This window comes from Myotis nattereri (genome assembly GCF_964212035.1).
Source record: "Myotis nattereri genome assembly, chromosome: Y".
Classification (NCBI taxonomy): domain Eukaryota; kingdom Metazoa; phylum Chordata; class Mammalia; order Chiroptera; family Vespertilionidae; genus Myotis; species Myotis nattereri.
Window position 1 is genome coordinate 40,956,017 of NC_138094.1, and position 22,060 is coordinate 40,978,076.

Below are 22,060 nucleotides of genomic sequence, written 5' to 3' on the forward strand. Positions count from 1 at the left end.
TCGGGGGGTCCCTCAGCCTGGCCTGTGCCCTCTCCCAGTCTGGGACCCCTCGGGGGATGTCCACCTTCTGGCTTAGGCCCGCTCCCCAGAGGTTCAGGCCTAAGCTGGAAGCCAGACATCCCTCTGGCAGCCCAGGAGCCCTGAGAGGATGTCCACTTGCCAGTGGGGAGCAGGCCTAAGCAGCAGTCGGACATCCTTAGTGCTGCTGAGGAGGCAGGAGAGGCTCCCACCACCACTGGTGTGCTGGCTTGTGGCTGAGCAGAGCTCCCCTTGTGGGAGGACACTGACCACCAGGGGACAGCTCCTGCATTGAGCTTCTGACCCCTGGTGGTCAGTGTGTGTCATAGTGACCAGTCATTCTACTGTTAGGGTCAATTTGCATATTACCCTTTTATTATATAGGATAGAGGCCTGGTGCATGGTGGGAACCAGTTGATTTCCCCTGTAGCGTGTCCCAGATCAGGCTGGGGGTCCCGCTGGGGTGCCCGGCCAGCCTGGGTGAGGGGCCGGGGTGCCATTTTCAGGCTGGCCACACCCCCTTCAGGGTGGGGGTCCCCGCTGGAGTGCCTGGCCAGCCTAGGTGAGGGGCTGAGGGCTGTTTTCAGGTGGCCATACCCCCTTCAGGATGGGGGTCCCTACTGGGGTGCCTGGCCAGCATGGTGAGGGGCTGATGGCCGTTGTCAGGCTGGCCACGCCCCCCGGCGACCCAAGCTCCCAGCCTCTCCTCTTTGTCCTTTTTTTTTTTTTCCCCCAGCAGGTATCTGGAATTTATTTATCTTCTATAACTGAAACTTTGTAGCCTTGAACGGAGCCCAGTAGCCAGCCAGGGCAGGCGGGAAGTGGCTTCCTCCATCACCAGGGGCAACCCAAGCCTCCTGCTCGCTCCAGCTGCATGGCTACCGCCATCTTTGTGACGGAGTGATGGTTAATTTGCATATTACTTTTATTAGATATACGGAATATGTTAATTAGTCCAGATATGCTAATTAGACATGACCAGTCAGGCACTTAATAGTCATGACCAGTCAGGCACAACCAAGGAGGGCTCCTGACTGGAGTGGCCAATGGCACATGGGCCCACAGAGCCGCCCAGCTGTGGTTCGCAAGCAAGAATACTGCGCCACCTGTCCTGGGAGCAACCCCCTACAAGAGTGGCCACCGGTGGGGCGCACAGGGGCCCATGGCACTGCCCAGCCGGGGGTTGCAAGCAAGCACGCTGTGCCACCTGTCTGGGGATCGCGAGCAAGCACACCGTGTCACTTGTCCTGGGAGCACCCCCCCATCAAAAGTGGCCAGCAGCGGGCCGCGCATGGAAGCCCACAGCGCGGCCCAGCCAGAGGTCACGAGCAAGCATGCCGCACCACCTGTCCGGGGGTCGTGAGCAAGCACACCACACTGCCTGGCCTGAGAGCAGCCCCCAGTGGAACACGCCAGCCCACGGCGCCACCAAGCCTGGAAGCCGGCCGGCCGGGGTTCACAAGCAAGCATGCCACGCCACCTGTTCTGGGAGCAGCCCCTAGTGGGAGTGGCCACCAGCAGGGACACACGCGGGCCTGCGGTGAAGCCCAGCCTGGAGGCCAGATGGCTGGACGTCTCTAGCAGGCCCGTGGTATCCCCACCCTGTGCTTAGCTAGTGTGGCCCCCAGAGAAAGTGGCCCCCAGCTGCCTGAATGCAAGGCACAGCCAATGTGCTTCCCTCTCAGGTGCTGAGGTGAAGCTGCCTGCGTCCCTGACCAGGGACGTGACACTGCCTGCCTGTGTCCCTGACGTCAGACGTGGCACTGCCTATGTGCATCCCTGCCCTGCGCTGAGGTGAACCTATCTGCCTGTGTCCCTAGACAGGTATGTGACACTGCCTGCGTGTGTCCCCCTGGGTCTTGCCCAGTGGGGTGGGGGTTTGCTGAGTCTGGGTTTCAAGTGATTTTGAGGCATGCACAGGTGTGCGAGGTCTTGACCCTGGTCCCACAGCGCACCCAACACTCTGACAGGAGGGAGGGGGAAGCCTAATACCCACACCCAGGACCCACACAGCATGGCAGCAGTAACCGCATCCTTAGCGGAATCGGCCATTGGTTAATTTGCCTTCAGCCGCTTCACAGCCAGAAATCCCATTCACCCGCACCCAGAACCCACACAGGAGGGTGACAGGAACCCATCCCTTGCGGAATCGGCAATTGGTTAGCTTGCCTTCAGTGGCCTGACAGCAAGGAATCCCATACACCCACACCCAGGAACCACACAGCAGGGTGGCGGGATCCCATTCCTAGAGGAATCGGCCATTGGTCAGCTTGCTGTCAGCAGCCTGACAGCCAGGAATCCCATTCACCCGCATCCAGGACCCAGACAGGTGGTTATTATTTATTAATAAATTTATATATTACTTTCATATATATTTTTCTAATTTTCTTTAATCTCTGACACTTATATTATAGAAGAAAAGGCAAATACTGATATTGAAATATTTCTTCTAATTAATTCCCTTTCCATGTGCACGAATTCATGCTCCGGGCCACTAGTCCTATACAATAAAAGCCTAATATGCTAAGTGTCCAGTCATCTGGTCATCCATTCAACCAATCAAAGCATAATATGCTAATGCTATGCTAAGGTTACTCAACTGCTCACTATCACGTGCACTGACCACCAAGGGGCAGACAGTTTATTTGTTGACCAGTCATTATGACGTGCACTGATCACCAGGGGGCAGACACTCCAAGTGGTATGTTAGTTTGTTGGGGTCCGGCCAATTGGGACTGAGACAGGCTGGACACACCTTGGAGCCCTCCCACAGCCCCTTCCTGGCTGGCCTACCTCAAACTGTCCCTCCCTGACCCCCATCATGCACCAGTGGGGTCCCTCGGCCTAGCCTGCGCCCTCTTGCGATCAAGGCTGAGGGACCCACACACACACACACACACCCCAGTGCACAATTTTCATGCACCGGGACTCTAGTCCATCCTATCTAATAAAAGAGAAACATGGTAATTGGCGTACGACCGCTACCCTTCCCATTGGATAATCAGCGAGATATGCAAATTAACTGCCAGCCAAGATGGCGGCCGGCAGCCAGGCAGCTTGAAACTAACATGAGGCTTGCTTGCTTCAGTGACGGAGGACTCCAACGTTCCCCACCTGACTTGCCGGCCTCGGAACTTGCAGTTTAAGAAACATTGTAACAAATATAGAAGCAAAAAAAAACCCCAGAAACCTGCTTTCAGCAAGCCTGGATCTCAGAGCTGGAGTTATACATTGTTTCGATTATAGAACCCAAACAAACCAGATACCTTCTTTCAGCAGCAGAGGTCTCAGAGCTGGAGCCAGAGCTAAAGCTGGGCCAGAATGAAAAAGAAAAAAAGAAAAAAAGGAGAAGTTGGGAGCTTCAGTCGGCCTGAAAACAGCCCTGAGCCCCTCACCCAGGCTGGCCAGGCACCCCAGTGGGGACCCCCACCCTGAAGGGTGTGTGACCAGCTGCAAATAGCCATCATCCCCTCACCCAGGCTGGCCAGGCACCACAGTGGGGACCCCCACCCTGATCCAGGACACCCTTCAGGGCAAACCAGCCAGCCCCACCCATGCACCATGCCTCTATCCTATATAGTAAAAGGGTAATATGCCTCCCAGCACCGGATGAGCGGAGCTGCGAGGCCTCCTGGCACCGGGATCAGTGTGACAGGGGGCAGCGCCCAAACCCCCTGACCACCCTTGCGGCTCTGTGTGTGACAGGGGGCGGGGCCACACCTCCCTATCCGCCCTGCTCTGTTCGTGACAGGGGAAGGTGCCCCAACCCCCTGATCAGCCCTGCTCTGTGCCTGATAGGGGGGAGCTCCCCAACCCCCTGATCGCCCTGCGGCTGTGTGTGTGACAGGGTGCGGCGCCCCAACCCCCAGATTGGCCCTGCTCTGTGTGTGACAGGGGGCTGTGCCCGAACTCCCCTATCAGCCCTACTCTGTGAGTGACAGGGGGGAGCTCCCCAACCTCCTGATCAGCCCGGCTCTGTGCGTGAAAGGGTACAGAGCCCCAACCCCCTGATGGGCCCTGCTCTGTGCATGACAGGGCAGAGCTCCCCAACCCCCTGATCGACCCTGCTCTGTGCGTGACAGGGTACAGAGCCCCAACTCCCCTGATGGGCCCTGCTCTGTGCGTGACAGGGGGTGGCGCCGCAACCTCCCCATCAACCCTGCCTTGAGTGTGACAGGTGACGGTGCCCCAACCCCCCAATCAGCCCTACCCTGAGCGTGACTGAGGGTGGCATCGCAACCTCCCGATCCGCCCTGCTTTGTGCATGACAGGGGCGGCGCCGAAACTCCCCAATCAGCCCTGCTCTGAGCCCAACCAGGGGCTGCACCTAGGGATTGGGCCTGCCCTCTGCCACCCGGGAGCAGGCCTAAGCCAGCAGGTCGTTATCTCCCAAGGGGTCCCAGACTGTGAGAGGGCACAGGCTGGGCTGAGGAACGCCCCCTTTCCCCCGAGTGCACAAATTTTTGTGCACCGGGCCTCTAGTATATAAATAAAAGTCTAAGCAACCGGAACGCCAGGACCACTGGTCCCTATGACATGCACTGACCACTAGGGGGCAGGCGCTCAATGCAGGAGCTGCCGCCTGGTGGTCAGGGCGTTCCCTCAGCCAACTTACCACAACTGGCCAATCTCCACTGCTCCCTCCCCATGGTCAGCCAATGTCCTGCAGTCCCTTGTCCAGTCTAGCAGGCCCTGGCCAGCAGCCAGCAGCTGGCAGGAAGGCCTCAGCCATCAGCCGGAAGGCCCCAATCGGCCCTGATTGCCAGCCAGGCCTCAGGACCCTATCCATGCACAAATTTCATGCACCAGGCCTCAAGATACTGCAATTTTAAAGACAAACCAAACAACTGTCTAAAAACATATTAAGTCAAGATGGATAGAAAAGAGATATTTTACCATCATAAATGGAAACAATTATTCTACTTTCAGCAAGATAGTTCAGCTATATAATATCAACACAAAACTAGATGACCTGACCAACATATAAAACACATAGACTTAACAGACCCTATAGATTACATCTACTCCTCAGCACATATGAAACATTCTCTAGGGTAAATGATAGGTTAAGGAAAAAATTGGTCTTAAAATATATTAAAAACAAAGTATTGCCTCTAATTAGGACTCCCAGCCTGGCTATTTCTGGCACTGGCACTGCTCCAAGATGGCATCTGCATTCACTACTAGTGATGGCCAGGCGGGGTTCTTAGCATCCAGCACCCTTGCTTCTAACAGTCTGGAGTGCCACCACAGGCTGGCAACTGAGCTCACACATCCCAGCCATCACTTCCCCACCTGCTTTGTAGAGAAGGGAAGATGCTTCCAAGCAGGAAAAGGATAACACTGAGAATCAAGGGAGCAGGCATCACTAGCAGCCTTGGATGAGTCCTGGGATGTCACTGGTAGGGAGTCAGAGAGAGTACAGTGAAGTGTCAAACACCTTAGAGACTTCAGGAAAGACCAAAGGGGAGCAAAAACATGAGTGCTGCCAAAACCCAGAAAACCACCATGATTTTGGGAAGGAAACCAAGGAACAGACCCAAAAAAACTAGAGATGGAGAATAGTGAGGGCATCTATCAGAAGTCATTCAGAGGAGTAACAATGACTGTGCTATGCCACCTACCTGCTTCCACCTGCTTCATTTTCAGAGAGCAATTTCCTTCTGGGACCAGACACCTCCACCCACTGACCCCACCCTTTCACCCCAGGTCACTGCCACCCATCTGCAACCTCCTACAATGGCACCCTACACAGAATACCAGTCGGATCCTGGTGGCCCAAGTTGAAAGTTTTCCTTTGGTCTTGGTTACCAGCAATACCTCACCCACCGATGTGCATTAACTTGCCACCCCCTGGCCTGCTACATCCTGCTTTCTTGGTAGAAGGTACACTGTAGACTGGACTCCTGCTTTTAGGGGGTCCCTTCCCTACTCTTAGATCTGGCTTCCCATTAGGGGATCTGGGAGGACTCCCCTGGCCTTAAAGGAGCCCAAACACCAGCTCACATGCCTATTCCACTGTATTGGCAGTAGCCAGTACATTTGACCTTGGATAGGGTTGTTTGGTCCCAAAATGCCCCAACCAACCTGTGTCTCACCAGAAGTGGCTCACACCTACTTTTCCTTCCTCCCCCACTTTGCACAGTCCCTGAACTATGTTGGACAGCACTCTACCCTCCCCGACACACACACAGGATGGAAAGCAGAAGGGGTGTGAACCCTCTACCCCATCTGCTTCCACTCTAGGCCTCCAGTTTCCCCTCCCTTACATGGGGCACTAACAAGGAGCTAGACTTACTCAATCCCACCCCCTGCTCCTCCCCACTCCCTAAGGTTCTGGTTCCATCTTTCCTGTTCACAAACTACCTCTGGATAGCTGTGGGGGTTTTTTGTTAAACGTTTCAATCTTAGACATCGGTCATTGCTGCTACCAGTGCCATGAACACCCTCACTGCCTCCTATGTACCCATACTCCACTCCAAGATGCTCTTGGGAAGGAGCAAGGGACAAAGCAGGCTGGAAATAGACTACCCCATTCTCAGGGAAGGTGGGGCTCTCCCCCCAGGATGCTGCAGCAGAGTGATCAGGAAGGGAGCCTATTTTGATGGCACAGTTACTTGAAAATCAATATTCTTTTCTGGAGAGGAAAACCACAAAGTATCTTTCCAATTATAATAAAATGTAGAAAAACATATGAGAAGGAAAACTGGAAAATTCCCAAAAGGGTAAAAAACACGCTCTTCAACAACCAATATATCAAAGGAATATTAGAAAAACTTTTATTTGAACAAAATTAAAACCACAACATACCAAAACCGCAAGGAAATTTATAACTATTAACACCTACAATGAATATGATCTCAAATTAATATCCTGTAACAATAAACTAAACCCAAAGCAATCAAAAGTAAGGACAATACAGATTAGAATGAAGATGGGCAAAGGACCTAAGTAGATACTTCTTCAAAGTGGGCATACAGAAGGCCAAGAGACATATGAAAAAATGCTGTAAGTAATTCATCATCAGAGATGAAAATTAAAAGCAAAATTGAGGTAGCACCTCACACCTGTTAGTTACCATAAAAAAAAAAATCAACAAATTGATGGATATCAATGGACTGATTGAAATCAGTATGGAGTTTCCTCAAAAAATTGAAAATGGAACTGCATTTTTATCCAGCTATCCCTTTTAAGAATATAGCCTAAGAAACCCAAAACACCAATCAGAAAGAATATATGCACCTCTATGTTCATAGCAGCATTATTGACAATCCCTAAAATCTGGTAACAGTCCAACAGTAGATGAGTGGATAAAAAAGCTGTGGTTAAAAAAAAAAAAAAGCTGTGGTACATTTATACAATGGAATACCATTCAGCTATTAAGAGAATAAGATCTTACCATTAGTTACAGCATGGATAGACCTAGCGGTTATTATGTAATTGAAATGAGCTAGTCAGAGGAAGACAAATCACATATAATTTCACTTATATGTGGAAACTAATAAACAAAATAAACAAACAAAATAAAAGCAGATTCATAGATATAGAGAACAGACATAGCTGTCAGAGAGGAAGGCTGTTGGGGGATTAGGTAAAAAGGTGAAGGGATAGCCTGACTGGTGTTGCTCAGTGGTTAAGCATCAACCTATAAACCAGAAGGTCATGGTTTGATTCCCGGTCAGGAAACGTGCCTAAGTTGTGGGCTCAATCCCCAGTGGTGGGCATGCAAATAGCCAATCGATGATTCTCTCTCATCATTGATGTTTCTCTCTCTCTCTCTCCTTCTCCCTTCCGCTCTGAAATCAATAAAAATATAACTTTTTAAAAAGGTGAAGGGATGAAAATAAATACTCAGAATATGGTAATTACCAGGCGGAAATGGGAGTGGGGAAAGTAAAAGTGGGCAAAGGGTGATAAATGTGATGGCGACTAAACTTTGGGTGGAGAATAATACAATATACAGATAGTATATTATGGAATTGTATACCTAAAACCTATATAATTTTATTAACTAATGTATCTCCAATAAATCAGTAAAATTATAAAACATAAATCAAGTATGTAATAAATTCAAAACTACAGAAATTTTTCTAGATTAAACTCATTACAAAGTTTAAAAAAAAGAAGCAAAGTGCACAAATACTCAATAAGAAATTGCATTACCTAAATATATTACTACACAGAAATTATACATTTTTTTAAGTTATAAATGCACTTGATATGGGAAAATTAGCATGCAGAGTATATCTTTACATTTAGAAAACATTTATACCGATACATTAGCCTATTAGAATTATAAAAATACTGTGACAATTGGGTCACTGGAGCATGTAAAAAATGGACATGATATGGTTTATATCTATCACCAAAATAAGTGCAGAGGAAAACAACTACATAGAGCCAAAGCTCTCATAATTTTTGTTAATTATTTTTTGTTTTCTGATATATCTTAAACAATAAATACAGTTTTGTGTTAACGTTAAAATTATTATACATTTATGCTTTATTTTAAAAATAGGATATAGTCACTTGGCCATGTGGTTGAGCATCAACCCATGAACCAGGAGGTCCCAGGTTCGATTCAGGTCAAGGGCACATGCCAGGGTTACAGGCTCAATCTCCCGTAGGGGATGTACAAGAGGCAGCTGACCAATGATTCTCTCTTATCATTGATGTTTCTATCTCTTTCTCCCTCTCCCTTTCTCTTTGAAATCAACAAAAATGTATTTTTAAAAAAGGAAATAATCAACAGTTTGAAATGAAGGACACTAGAGAGATAGCAGGAAAATAAATGGCTTTAAAGTCAAGCTGCCGGAAGCTGATCCATCCTTGCTGCTTGACACAGTCGCTGCAGGGAAGAAACATTGCACATCATATGTTTTCAAAGGACCTGAAGTATATGGCATACTGTTCTTAATGTTTGCTCCCCTTCTTAGCGCTATGTGTTTTAACCAAGGTCAACTCTCCGAGAAAGGTTGTTTCCCCAGGTGGGGATTTTTCCCTGGCATTAGGGATTAACAGGACTAAGGAAGGGAATAAAACCTCTTAACTAAGTGCCAGGTGGGTAATTAATCACTTTAACTATGAACAATCACGCTTAAGGTATATAACCTTTACTTAGGATAACCTCCTTCAGTTACTTCCTTGTAGCTTAACAGAACAATAGAGTAGTGGCCTTGGAATGGAGATAACAAACACCCTAACCTTTGGAATAGAATGGATAGGATAAAAATCAACTGGTATAAATATAAATGTAACAGGAGAATAAAGATAGAACCTGGCTGGAGAACCTGGCTAGGCTGCTGATCAACTGAACGCAGCCTCCGTGTCATTCATTCTTCGCCGACTCCATCCACACCTTTGGGAAACCCTGGACCTGCTGGGGCTACACCCCAACATCAAGCCAACCTAGGTCTTATAAATCTAGCCTCACCATCTCAATAAAGTCACTACATCTGACATTTTGGGCCCATGTAATCTCTAAAACTTCTTTAGTACATAAGTAAGGATATATTCATGAATAAAAAGTCATATATTATGTACAGAACAAGAGCAAAGTAGACTTGGACACTTTTTTTTATTTTATTGATTTTAGAGAGACAGAGGGAGGGGGAATAGGTGGTTGGGTAGATAGGTGGTTGGGTAGATGATTGATAGATAGATAGATAGATAGATAGATACAAACAAACAAACAAACAAACACTGATTTGTTGTTACACTTACTTATGCATTCATTAGTTGAATCTTGTATGTGCCCTGGCCAGGGATTAAATCCACAACTTTGGTGAACTGGGACAATGCTCTAACCAACTGAGCAACCCGGCCAGGGCCAAGACTTAGACACTTTTAACAATCCAATATGGAGTCAATCAGTAATGACAGTTATGTTAAGTGCTACTCAAGACTAAAGTAATGGGATGTGATAGGAAGCCCTGAAAAGGGGCTGGTAAGGCCCAAAACTGTAAGTCTGAACACTTGGATAAGGCCACCATGTGGACAATGATATGGGTGGGACCTCCACCCCTGTCAAACCTCCCAACATGCAAGCCTGGTTGTACTGGGGTCACACTCAAATCTCTCACATACTTCTACTCCATACAATGCATACTGGCCCAGCAGCTACCTGGCTTGAAACCAACACCCATCTCTCCAACTGCAAACTGAGACTTCACATTAGATGCTCACTCAGATCACTTCTATCACATTAAGTTCCCTGCTCTGTATGTGACGCTCTTGGTTAACAAAGATTGTAGAAAGACAAATGTGTGTGTGTGTGTGTGTGTGTGTGTGTGTGTGTGTGTGTGTCCTTTTGGGGATGCTCCCTTGCTCACAACGGTAATGCTCTGCCTTCTTGTTTTAGGAATCATACTATAAAAAAGTCCTATCTATGGTGTATTTAATATTACTTTTTTCTTTTGCACTTTTGTGCTTTTTATTACTGATGTAGCTATCCTGAGAAGTGTTGATGGGTTAGTATTCCTAAACTCAAAAGGATATAATGAGCCTTACATAGAACACAGATTAGTAAGTTGATTCAAGGATTGAGTAACAGCGCTTCTAATGGAGTTCAATATTAACAGCTCAACAATATATATATTAAATCATATGCCTTTAAATAAACACACATAAAGCAAAATTTGTAGTGATTTGTTAAAAACGTGATTTGTTAATAAAAGAGACGCCGAAACCGGTTTGGCTCAGTGGATAGAGCGTCGGCCTGCGGACTGAAAGGTCCCAGGTTCGATTCCGGTCAAGGGCATGTACCTGGGTTGCGGGCATATCCCCAGCGGGGGATGTGCAGGAGGCAGCTGATCGATGTTTCTCTCTCATCGATGTTTCTAACTCTCTCTCTCTCTCCCTTCCTCTCTGTAAAAAAATCAATAAAATATATTTAAAAAAAAAAAAAAAAAGAGGCTAACAAGAAGTTAATGTTGCATTTCCCTTAGAAACAATGGTTCAGTATGTGCTAACAGCATTCCCAGCTACTTTATAACTACTACTTAAAGGATTTAGTGTATATATTTGCAATTACATAAATTATATTATATTGTATATATGTTACATATATATGAAATGTATAAAACTTTCTATTTTACATATTATGCATAATATAATCCTATCTAACAAAAGAGAAACATGGTAATTAGCGTTCGTCTGTTAACCCTTCCCATTGGCTAAACAGCAAGATATGCAAATTAACTGCCAACCAAGATGGCGGCCGGCAGCCAGGCAGCTTGAAGCTAACATGAGGCTTGCTTACTTCAGTGATGGAGGAAACCAACGTTCCAGCCTGCCTTGCCGGCCTCTGAGCTTGCAGTTTGAAACATTGTTACAAATATAGAAGCTAAACAAAATCCCAGAAACCTGCTTTCAGCCCCCCCCACCCCCCCATACCCCCCCCCATCTCAGAGCTGGAGTTGATACAGTGTTTCGATTATAGAACCCAAACAAACCAGATACCTGATTTCAGCAGCAGAGGCCTCAGAGCTGGAGCCAGAGCTAAAGCTGGCCCAGAATAAAAAAAAGAAAAGAACAAAAGGAGCAGTTGGGAGCTTCAGTCACCCGCCAACCTGAAAACAGCCTTCAGCCCCTCACCCAGACTGGCCAGGCACCCCAATGAGGACCCCCACCCTGAAGGGTGTGTGACCAGCTGCAAACAGCCATCATCCCCTCACCCAGGCTGGCCAGGCACCCCAGTGGGGACCCCCACCCTGATCCAGGACACCCTTCAGGGCAAACCAGCCAGCCCCCACCCGTGCACCACGCCTCTATCCTATATAGTAAAAGCGTAATATGCCTCCCAGCACCGGGATCAGCGGAGCCGCGAGGCCTCCCAGCACCGGGATCAGCAGAGCTGAGAGGCCTTCCGGCACCAGAATCAGTGTGACAGGGGAAGGCGCCCCAACACCCTCATCAGCCCTGCTCTGTGCCTGATAGGGGGCAGCTCCGCAACCCCGATCGCCCTTAGGCTCTGTGTGTGAGAGGGTGCGGCGCCCCAACACCCCCCCCCCCCGGGCCCTGCTCTGTGTGTGACGGGGTAGAGCCATAACCTCCCCATCAGCCCTGCCCTGAGTGTGAGAGTGGCGGCGCCCCAACCCCGATCGGCCCTGCTCTGTGAGTGACAGGAGGGAGTTCCCCAACCTCCTGATAGGCCCTGCTCTGTGCGTGACAGGGGGGAGCTCCCCAAGCCCCTGATGGGCCCTGCTCTGTGCGTGACAGGGTACGGAGCCCCAACACCCCTGATGGGCCCTGCTCTGTCCGTGACAGGGGGCAGCGCCCCAACCCCGATTGGCCCTGCTCTGTGCGTGACAGGGGGTGGTGCCGCAACCTCCCCATTGACCCTGCCTTGAGTGTGACAGGTGACGGTGCCCCAATCCCCCAATCGGCCCTACCCTGAGAGTGACTGAGGGTGGCATCGCAACCTCCCGATCCACCCTGCTTTGTGCATAACAGGGGCGGCGCCGAAACTCCCCAATCGGCCCTGCTCTGAGCTCTACCAGGGGCTGCACCTAGAGATTGGGCCTGCCCTCTGCCACCCGGGAGCAGGCCTAAGCCAGCAGGTCGTTATCTCCCGAGGGGTCCCAGATTGCGAGAGGGCACAGGCCGGTCTTAAGAACCCCCCCTTCCCCCCCCCCCCCCCGAGTGCACCAATTTTTTTGCACCGGGCCTCTAATCTTATGTAATAAAAGCCTAATATGCAAATTGTTCAACCGGGAGTTTGCTATGACGTGCGCTGACCACCAGGGTACAGCACAAAACATGGCAGGCATCAACGATGTGGCGCTGGCAGCGGGCAGCAGTGGAGGTGCTGCCAACCCTGACAGAACCCGATGACAGAGAGACCACAGAGGGATGGTGAAGCAGGTGAGCAGGCGATGCCAGGCCAAGGCAAGTGCAAGCAGGGTCCTGACTGGCCAGCCAATCGCCCTGCAGACAGCAACCAGTGGCAGTGGCAAGGGGACAGGCTGCCGCCAGCTCTGATCGATCGCCCCACAGGCCAGATGGTGGCACAGGTGAGAGGGCAGCACCAGGCCATGGCAGTGTGCCAGGCAGGGTTGCAGGGCTTCAAGGCTCGGGGTGTGAGCTGAGGCTGCGAGCCTGGGGCCCAACCCCCGGAGGTATCCCACCCATGCATGAATCCATGCAGCAGACTTCTAGTGCAATGGTCACCAACCTTTCAGACCTCAAGGACCACCAGTGGTCCACGGACCACTGGTTGGCAACCGCTGCTCCAATGGTTTCCATGAACCAGTGGTCGCCAACCTTCTGGACCTCACAAACCACCAGTGGTCCACCAACCACCGGTTGGCAACGGCTGCTCAAAGGTTTCCATAAACCAGTGGTCACCAATCTTTTGGGCCTCACAAACCACCAGTGGTCCATGGACCACCGGTTGGCAACCATTGCCCTAGGGTATATTATAATACATATATAGTCTATATAAGAAAAGGATAATTTGCAAATTGTCTCCTGGAGCAGGAGGTCAATCAAGAGTTTGACCAGGGGACAGGGCTGGTCGGCCAACTGCCTACAATCCCTCCCCAAGACGGCCTCGCCTCCAAATGGCTTCCATCCCGATTGGGACAGGCCAGCCAGACCCCACCTGTGCATGAATTCATGCAATGGGCCTCTAGTATATATTAAATAAGATATACTGACATATGTGAACACTATCTATGCTAATAACAGCGTAGGGCTGTCATGACCTAAACGACCAGATGGACAACCGGTCACCAGGAAGTGTATGGAGCACCTTTCGGTCCCTCCCCCGCAGCCCACAAGGCTGGCAGCAGGCGGGTGGGGCAGTGTGGGATGGTCAAGGTGAGGCAGGCATGGCAGCTGCGAATCAGGCCCAAAGAGAGGCCTGGTGAGAGAGACAGGTCCAGATCAGCAGCCACTGTGGCTGCTGGGGAGGCCCAGAGAAAAAGAGAAGGGGGGCCTGATCAGCTTTTGACGCTGAATGGCATATAAACCGACCAATCATAACGAAATGTGGGTGAACTGCGAGGAGACAATGGCTGCCTAGGAGGCGGAGTTTTGATGCTGACTGGCATAGAAACCGACCAATCAGAACCTAATCCAGGTGAACTGCGAAGGCAGAACCTAGGGTGGGGGCTGAGGAGGGGTTTTAAGGGCAATAACTGTTTGGACTAAGGTGTAAGAAAGCAATTTAAGCCCTGGCCGGTTTGGCTCAGTGGATGGAGCATTGGCCTGCAGACTGAAGGGTCCCAGGTTCGATTCCAATCAAGGGCATGTACCTTGGTTGCAGGCACATCTCCAGTAGGGGGTGTGCAGGAAGCAGCTGATCGATGTTTCTCTCTCATAGATGTTTCTAACTTTCTATCCCTCTCCCTTCCTCTCTGTAAAAAATCAATAAAATATATATTTTTTAAAAAAAAGAAAGCAGTTCAATTTTCCCATGACCGGTTTGGCAGTATAGTGCACATGGCTGACTATCAGTTCAGATATAGGGATTAGGTATTTTTGTCTGCCAAAAGCATTTACTCCTGCTGAAAAAGGCTTCCCCGCCCCCATTTAAGCAATCCTATCCTATATAATCTATCTATACAAATAAAAGGGTAATGTGCTAATTAGACTGGGTCGACCAGACATCTGACTTCCTTCTGGACAAAGCCATGGTGGAGGGGGGCAAGGCAGAGGCAGTTAGGGGCAATCAGGTAGGCAGGGGATGGCAGTTGGGAGACAAGATCAGGCCGGCAGGAGAGGGCCATTGGGGGCGACCAGGCCAACAGGGGAGGGGCAGTGTGGGCAACCAGGCTAGCAGGGGAGGATCACTGGGGGCGACCAGGCTGGCAGGGGAGAGCAGTTAGGGGTGACCAGGCCAGCGGGGCTGGGGAGCAGGGGCCAGCAGAGGGGGAACCCTCAGCCCAGCCTGTACCCTCTCAAAGTCCAGGAGCCCTCAGGGGATGTCAGACTAGCACTGCCACGGTGGCAGGAGAGGCGGGAAAGGCTCCCGCCACGGCCGCTGTTCACCAGCCATGAACCTGCCTTCTGGCTGAATGGCACTCCCCCTTTGAGATGAAGACAAAACCAGCTCTCCGACATCCCCCAAGGGGTCCCAGATTGTGAGAGGGTGCAGACCAGGCCGAGGGATCCCACCAGTACATGATGTGACAGGGAGAGACACGGGAGGTTTGCCAGCATGAGGGACTGAGGGAGGGCTCCAGGACATGTCTAGCCCATCTCACTCAGTCCCGATTGGCTGGACCCAATCAGCAAGCTAACCTACCAGTCACAGCGTCTGCCTCCTGGTGGTCAGTGCACATTATAGCGAGCAGTTGAGCAGCCTTAGCATATCCTATATAATAAAAGGCTTATATGCAAATCAACTGAACAGAGGAAAGACCAATCACTATGATGTGCACTGGACACCAGGGGGAAGACACTCTATGCAGGATCTTCCCCCTGGTGGTCAGTTCACTCCCACAGCGGGAGAGCCACTCAGCCAGAAGCCCTGCTCACGTCTGGCAAGTGCAGCAGTGGTGGCAGGAGCCTCTCCTGCCTCCAAGGCAGCACTAAGGATGTTCGAATGCTGGATTAGGCCCACTCCCTGCCCCGAAGGCTCCTGGACTGCAGGCCGGGCTGAGGGATTCCTCCCCTCCCACCCCCCCCGCACGAATTTCATGCACCGGGCCTCTCGTCATTACCATATTACGCTTTGATTGGTTGTTCTGCCGTTCAGTCTATTTGCATGTTACCCTTTTATTATATAGGATGTTCTCTTATAGTTTTGAGTGTTGACTGAATTCTTTCCTAGCCAGAACTCAATGGTGTCCTACTAATTTAGCTCAATTCTTGTTAATCTCACTGGTAAAGGACTCAGTTCCTTCCACATGACTGCGCCACTTGAGATGCCAATTCCAAGTTAAGGTTAATGATAGAGCAGCTTTAAATCAGAGGTTCTCACAACCCCTTCTTTGGGTTTGATTATCTGTTAGGATGACTCACTATGCCCCAGGGAATATTTGCCAGTTTATTATAAAGGATTTGTAAAGGATACAGATGAACAGCCAATTGAACAAAGTGAGGTCTAGATGTGTGCAGAGTTTAGGAGCTTCTGTTCCTGAGGAATTGGGGCTGATTTACAAACCTGGAAACTCATAAACTCATCAAATTTGAGCATTTAAGAGTTTATTTTGCATTCTTTTCACCCTTATCCTCAGCTCATGTTGAGGCTACATAAGGGCTCCATGGTAAATCATCTCATCAGCAGAAACTCTGGTAAGCCTCTCTGGAATCCTTTATAATAAAAGACTAATAGGCAAACCAACCGAACGACAGAATGACTGGTCACTATGATGTGCACTGACCACCACAGGGCAGACACTCAGTGCAGGAGCTGCTCCCTGGTGATCAGTGCTCTCCCACAGCAGGAGAGCCCCTCAGCAAGAAGGGAACAATGGGCTGCTGAGAACAGCAGCAGTGGCAGGAGCTAAGGATGTCCAACTGACGGCATAAGCCTGCTTCCCTAAGCCATCAGTAATGGACATAATCGTCTCTAAGTTTGAGCCTTGAATAAAACATTTTTTATTCATTTGAAATATTTTTCTCAGAAAAAGGTGGCGGTATATAATTTGAGATAATCTTTAAAAGATGTGTGCTTTCATAATCCTCCCAACACCACTGCTCTATTAGTAAGTTACAGACACCAAGAAAAATGCCTTCACTTCCCTTTCAAAAAACACCTATATCAAAGAAAAAGTATCTTATAAGTAAGAATAATTAACCTTTTATTGTCATAAATCTCTTGTGAGAGTTGGTGGACAAGTTATTTTTAACAATTATGTCTTGCAGAAACAATTGGGTACTTGTTTTACGATTAGAGTGTAGTTGGTGGTATGCTACTTTGGTGCTTTATCAGCATAGTTTATTGTATTCCACTCTTCAGTAAATTAATGGAAAGGAAATTTTCCTATTTATCTTTTTGAGTTATTGTCTGAGACCTCTAACAAAATGAGACAGATTAATTTTACTGAACCCCAGTATTTCACTTTGGCTACACTCCCTGGCTGTAATAAATGCATAAACAGGAGTTTGCAATGTAGAAAGGAAGTAGTTTATAGAATTGGTCAAGCTGAAATGTTCCCAAGGTCAAGATCCTACTTCCAATGGTGTGTATGCAGGTTACAGATGATACAAGGCAAAGTCACTTAACACTGTGGGTTAGGGGTTCTGGGTCATCCTGGGATATTCTTGGTGGGGGGTGAGGTAAGGGTAATGGTTCATTTCTTCAGGTCTTGAGGAGAGCTCTGAGGCCTGCTCCACCTCTGTATGGTTCTCGGGAAAGTAGCCTGGGGGTCATTCTTCCTGAAATACCCCTGAGTAATAGTGGGGGACTGTCCCCTCCTCAGTTCCTGTCAATCTTGTATGAAAGATTTCAGATGAGTGGCAGACAACAGCCTTAAAGCAAAGCACATGGATTTATTAAAAATGCATTTGCCATTGTCAGGTCAGTGTTGCTCAGTGGTTGAGCATCAACCTATGAACCAGGAAGTGAGGGTTCAATTCCCATCAGGCACATTACTGATTTCCGCAGGATCCCCAGTGCGGGGCATGCAGAAGGTAGCAAATCAATGATTCTCTCTCATCACTGATGTTTCTATTTCTCCCTTCCTCTCTGAAATCAATTAAAAAAAATATTTTTTAATGCACTTGGCATCAAACACAGCTAGCAATTCAGCTAATTTAAGTGTTCCTCCCTGTGGGAGTTCAAAGGGTTTTATACTCTTCCCTATATAGGTTTCTAGATTGTGGCTTATCTAGGAATGTTCATACATATATTTGGTCATCTGTTTGCAAATCCTAAAGTGGCTGATTTCTCTGTTTAGTGAGATCTCTTTTTTCCTGTTCCCCCATTTCCTGTCCCAGCTATTATCTTTTCTAACATCCCCCAAGTGATATCATCCAAATGCTTTTGAAGCTGTGATTTTCACATAATTGTTCCATGAATATTTCCATCTACTCTTTTTTATTGGTTGGCAATATACAAAGTGAAATCTTTTGTCATCATAAGGCTGGGCGCTTAACGTGTTAACCACTTTTTTAAAAGTATTTTTTTATTGATTTCAGAAAGGAAGAGAGAGGGAGAGAGGGATAGAAATATCAATGACAAATGAGAACTGATCAGCTGCCTCCTGCACACCCCCTATTGGGGATCAAGCCCACATATGCCCTGACCAGGAATTGAACACTGACCTCCTGGTTCATACGTCAACACTCAACCACTGAGTCAGACCATTTAGCCTCTTTACCCTCTACTGCCCGCCTACCTCCTTTCCCTCTGAAAATCACTATACTACTGTCTATGTCTGAGTTTTTGTTTGTTCATTTGTTGCTTTTTTTTTTTTGCTTTCTGTTTTATGTCCATCTACACTTTCTTTCACATTGTCATTTGTATTTATGAACTAACTGGAAGAAATTTAAGAAACTAAAAAACTCTTTGCCCTTGGTAAAAAATAAAGATATTGCCAAGTCGGGTGTGGCTCAGCGGCAGAGTGTCAACCTAGGAACCAAGAAGTCACCGGTTCGATTCCCAGTCAGGGCATGTGCTCAGGTTGTGGACTTGATCACCAGTTTGGGGCGTGCAGGAGGCAGCCAATCAATGATTCTCATAATTGATGTTTCTATCTTTCTCTCTCTCCCTTCCTCTCTGAAATCAATAAAAATATATTTAAAAAATAAAAAATATATTGACATTTATATATTATGCAAACAACTCAGGCACTAACTTTAAAAGACAATAAAAACATTACCTTTTGGATAATCTTCCAACAGAAGGTTGAAGTGACCTAATTGACAAAAGAAATCAGAGTCCACTTTTCCTTCAGCTTTTAAGATTAAAGATTCATAGCAGCGAACGGCCTAGAAATAAAAAAATAAAATATATATATATATATGTGTGTGTGTATTAGGAAAAAAGCAGAGAGAATAAAAATGGTTGTGTGGGTGAAAGTCAGAGCTCTCCACCTCCCACAACCACATCAAAATTACAACTACAATACAGAATAACCATCATTCAGACCTGCCTGAAAGCTGGCTCAAAGGAAGCTCTACAACTAGAAAAGTGAAAAGAAAGCACACTGAGACTAGTAGGAGAGAGGAGTCACAGAACTGGCTGGTACCACACACGCTTTAATCAGGAGGGAGATAGTCTCTGCAGAGACTGCCATGAGGAACAAGGGGTCCTAGCCCCAAACCAGACCCCAGCCCAGGGTCCCTATAACTTTGAGCTGTAAAAGCCAGCAGGGATTATGGTTAACTGCTGGAGACCCAGGTATTCCTCTTAAAGGGCTGGCACACAAACTTACTCAGACTTGATCCCTCTAAGCACCAGCACTGGTTGGCTGCACTGGAGGACCCAAAGACATACTGGGAGGAACTGGATTGTCTGGCATTGGGGCTGGAACTCAGAGGCAGCTTTCTCCCAGAGTTAGGTGCTCAAGGGGAATCACTGTTCATGTGCTGGGACCTCCCCCATACCAGAGTTGACTGCAGTCTCCATCAGCCTGAAGCACACTGTTTGATCTACCCTGATGATTCCCTGAGACCCCACTGCCGGAAGCCAATTCCAGCATGTCAGCAAAGGCTGAATCATCTGGAGTGGCAAGGGCATTCCCTCAAACCTGTAAAGGGATGATTGTTTGCTGCCAGACAGCTCAGGGAATCTTAACCTACATGTTATTGCCTCCTACTGGCCAAACACCTGAACAGCCATAGGCTAATTCTCCCCATTTCTGACAATGGACTCTGTATAGGAAACCCTGACCCTTTGATGTGTATATCTCTGCCTCACCTCAGGGCAATTTACGTTAATAAAAAGCATGGGGTCCTGAGATGAGGAGATCTTAGTTTCTTTAGCTAGGCTCCTCTGCGCCCCCAAATGCCTTTCAAAACTATGCTTTGTCTCTGGACTCTTATTTAATTACACACAGCCCCTTCTCCAGATTGCTGAACCCTTCTTAATGCCAGAACAAGAACCCTGGCACCCCACCCCATCTAATTTGCAGCCCCACGAAGCTGTTTGCAGTGGCTTTTCCATATGAATGGCCTGTCCTGACTCAGCTTTAGACTTTCCTAAAATCTCTTAGCCCTTTGAGTGCCAACCAATATCCTAGGAACTATGCTAAAATTGCCAAGGCATTTTTGCTGATTTTACATCAGTTTAGGAAAAAAATTATGAATTGCAAGTAAATGAAGTTACATATTCAGAAACTTAAGCAAACCTTTACTACATTGACATATTTAGTAATATCATCACTAATAAAAGCAGACTTAGAACTGGACACCATTTCAAAGCTTTGATAGGGCTCCTGGCACTTTTGGCAAAAGGCAGGAAGAGCATGATCGCACTTCCCCGGCACTCTAGGGGTTAAACAAGCAGCACATGGCTTCAGTGTGCCAATACCTATCAAAAAGAGGCCCATACCTATCAAGACATTGCACTAACACCAACCTGCCTTGCTTCACAGCTTGGCCTCACCTGGGCACTTCCAAGCCCAATACAAACAGCAGCCCTTTGCATATCATTTGGTAGCTCCAGCAGGGTGACCCCAGGCAATGGCTGACTTTGCAGCTCCCAGGAGGCCCCAAAGCAGGTGCACCCAGTGGACAGCTTCAGATAATACCATATTACAACTCTACACATCCACAAGCGACACACTCAAGGGGCAGACTCAGTGAGCACCGAAGCTCCACTGAAGCAAGTCTTCCCTATGCAGGTGTTTACTGCAAAGCAGCTCTTCCACTGTAATTGCAGTTGGTACTCACAGCCATTGGTCTGGAGGTCAACTCTTTCCAGCAACGCCAACAGCAAGCATGGCTCAACTACAAGACTGTGCACACAACCCACACAAGGGCACACCTAGAGAGCCCAGTTCAAGTGACTGGGAAGATTGAGTCACTAGGCCCTACAGGACACCTGCTATAAAAGGCCAACAAACAATTCCAGGAAACATAGCAGCTCTACTTGATATATAGAAACAAACACAACAAAGCAGACAAAATGCGGAGACAAGAAAAAATGTCACAAGTTTAAGAAAAAAAACAACGGAAAAATCTCCCAGAAATACATGAACTGGAAGCAAGTACACTATCAGAAATAGAATTCAAAAAAATAGTTCAAAGAGGGCTTCAAGGGACTTAGTGAGACTTCAAGGATTTTAGAAAGAATTTCAAAGATAGAAAAAGGACCAGTCAGAAATTAAACATACACTACTTTGCCCTGACAGGTTTGGCTCAGTGGATAGAGCGTTGGCCTGTGGACTGAAGGGTACAGAAGGTTCAATTCTGGTCAAGGGTACATGCCCAGGTTGCGGGCTTGTTCCCCAGTAGGGGGCTTGCAGGAGGCAGCCAATCAATGATTCTCTGTCATCACTGATGTTTCTATCTCCCTCTTCCTGCCTCCCTGAAATCAATAAAACAATATGTCTATACTAATAAAAAGGTAATATGCTAATAAGACTGGGAGACCTTCCAAATGTCCTTTCCGGACAAAGCCATGGTGGCAGGGCTGAGGCAGAGGTGGTTAGGGAGTATCAGGCCAGGGGGGCTGGGGGTGGGGGAGAGCAGTTGGGGGTGATTAGGCTGGCGGGGGCGGGCTGCAGTTGGGGGTAAGCAAGCCAGCAGAGGGGGCAATTGGGGGCAAGAAGGACCCGAGGAGGACTGTTGGAAGCAAGCATGCCGGCAGGGGGCCAGTGGGCGGCGATCTGGCCAGCACAGGGGGCAGTTGGGGGCAAGCAGGTAGGCAGAGGCAGTTGGGGGCAAGATCAGGCCAGCAGGGGAGTTCAGTTAGGGGCGATCAGGCAGGGAGGCAGAGGTTATGGGCAGCAAGCAGGCAGGCAGGCAGAGGCAGGACCCCTCGGGGGATGTCTGACTGCCAGTTTAGGCCCCATCCATGTGGGTTCCGGCCTAAACCAGCAGTTGAACATGCCTCTAGCAATTCGGAACTGCAGGATCCTAACCACTCGCCTGCCTGCCTGCCTGCCTGCCTGATCACCTCTAACCACTTCTACCTTGGCCCTGC

General features: G+C 48.4%; 1 protein-coding gene across 1 annotated transcript in view; it reads right to left on the reverse strand.

The window, feature by feature from the left end:
- The window catches only part of LOC308512202 (lysine-specific demethylase 6A-like), a 293,519-nt gene that overhangs the window by 247,575 nt on the left and 23,884 nt on the right, over positions 1-22,060 (reverse strand). The window contains exon 3 of the mRNA XM_081081999.1: positions 18,792-18,900. Within this exon, the coding sequence (XP_080938125.1) occupies positions 18,792-18,900 (109 nt within the window). The remainder of the gene's footprint in view (positions 1-18,791; positions 18,901-22,060) is intronic.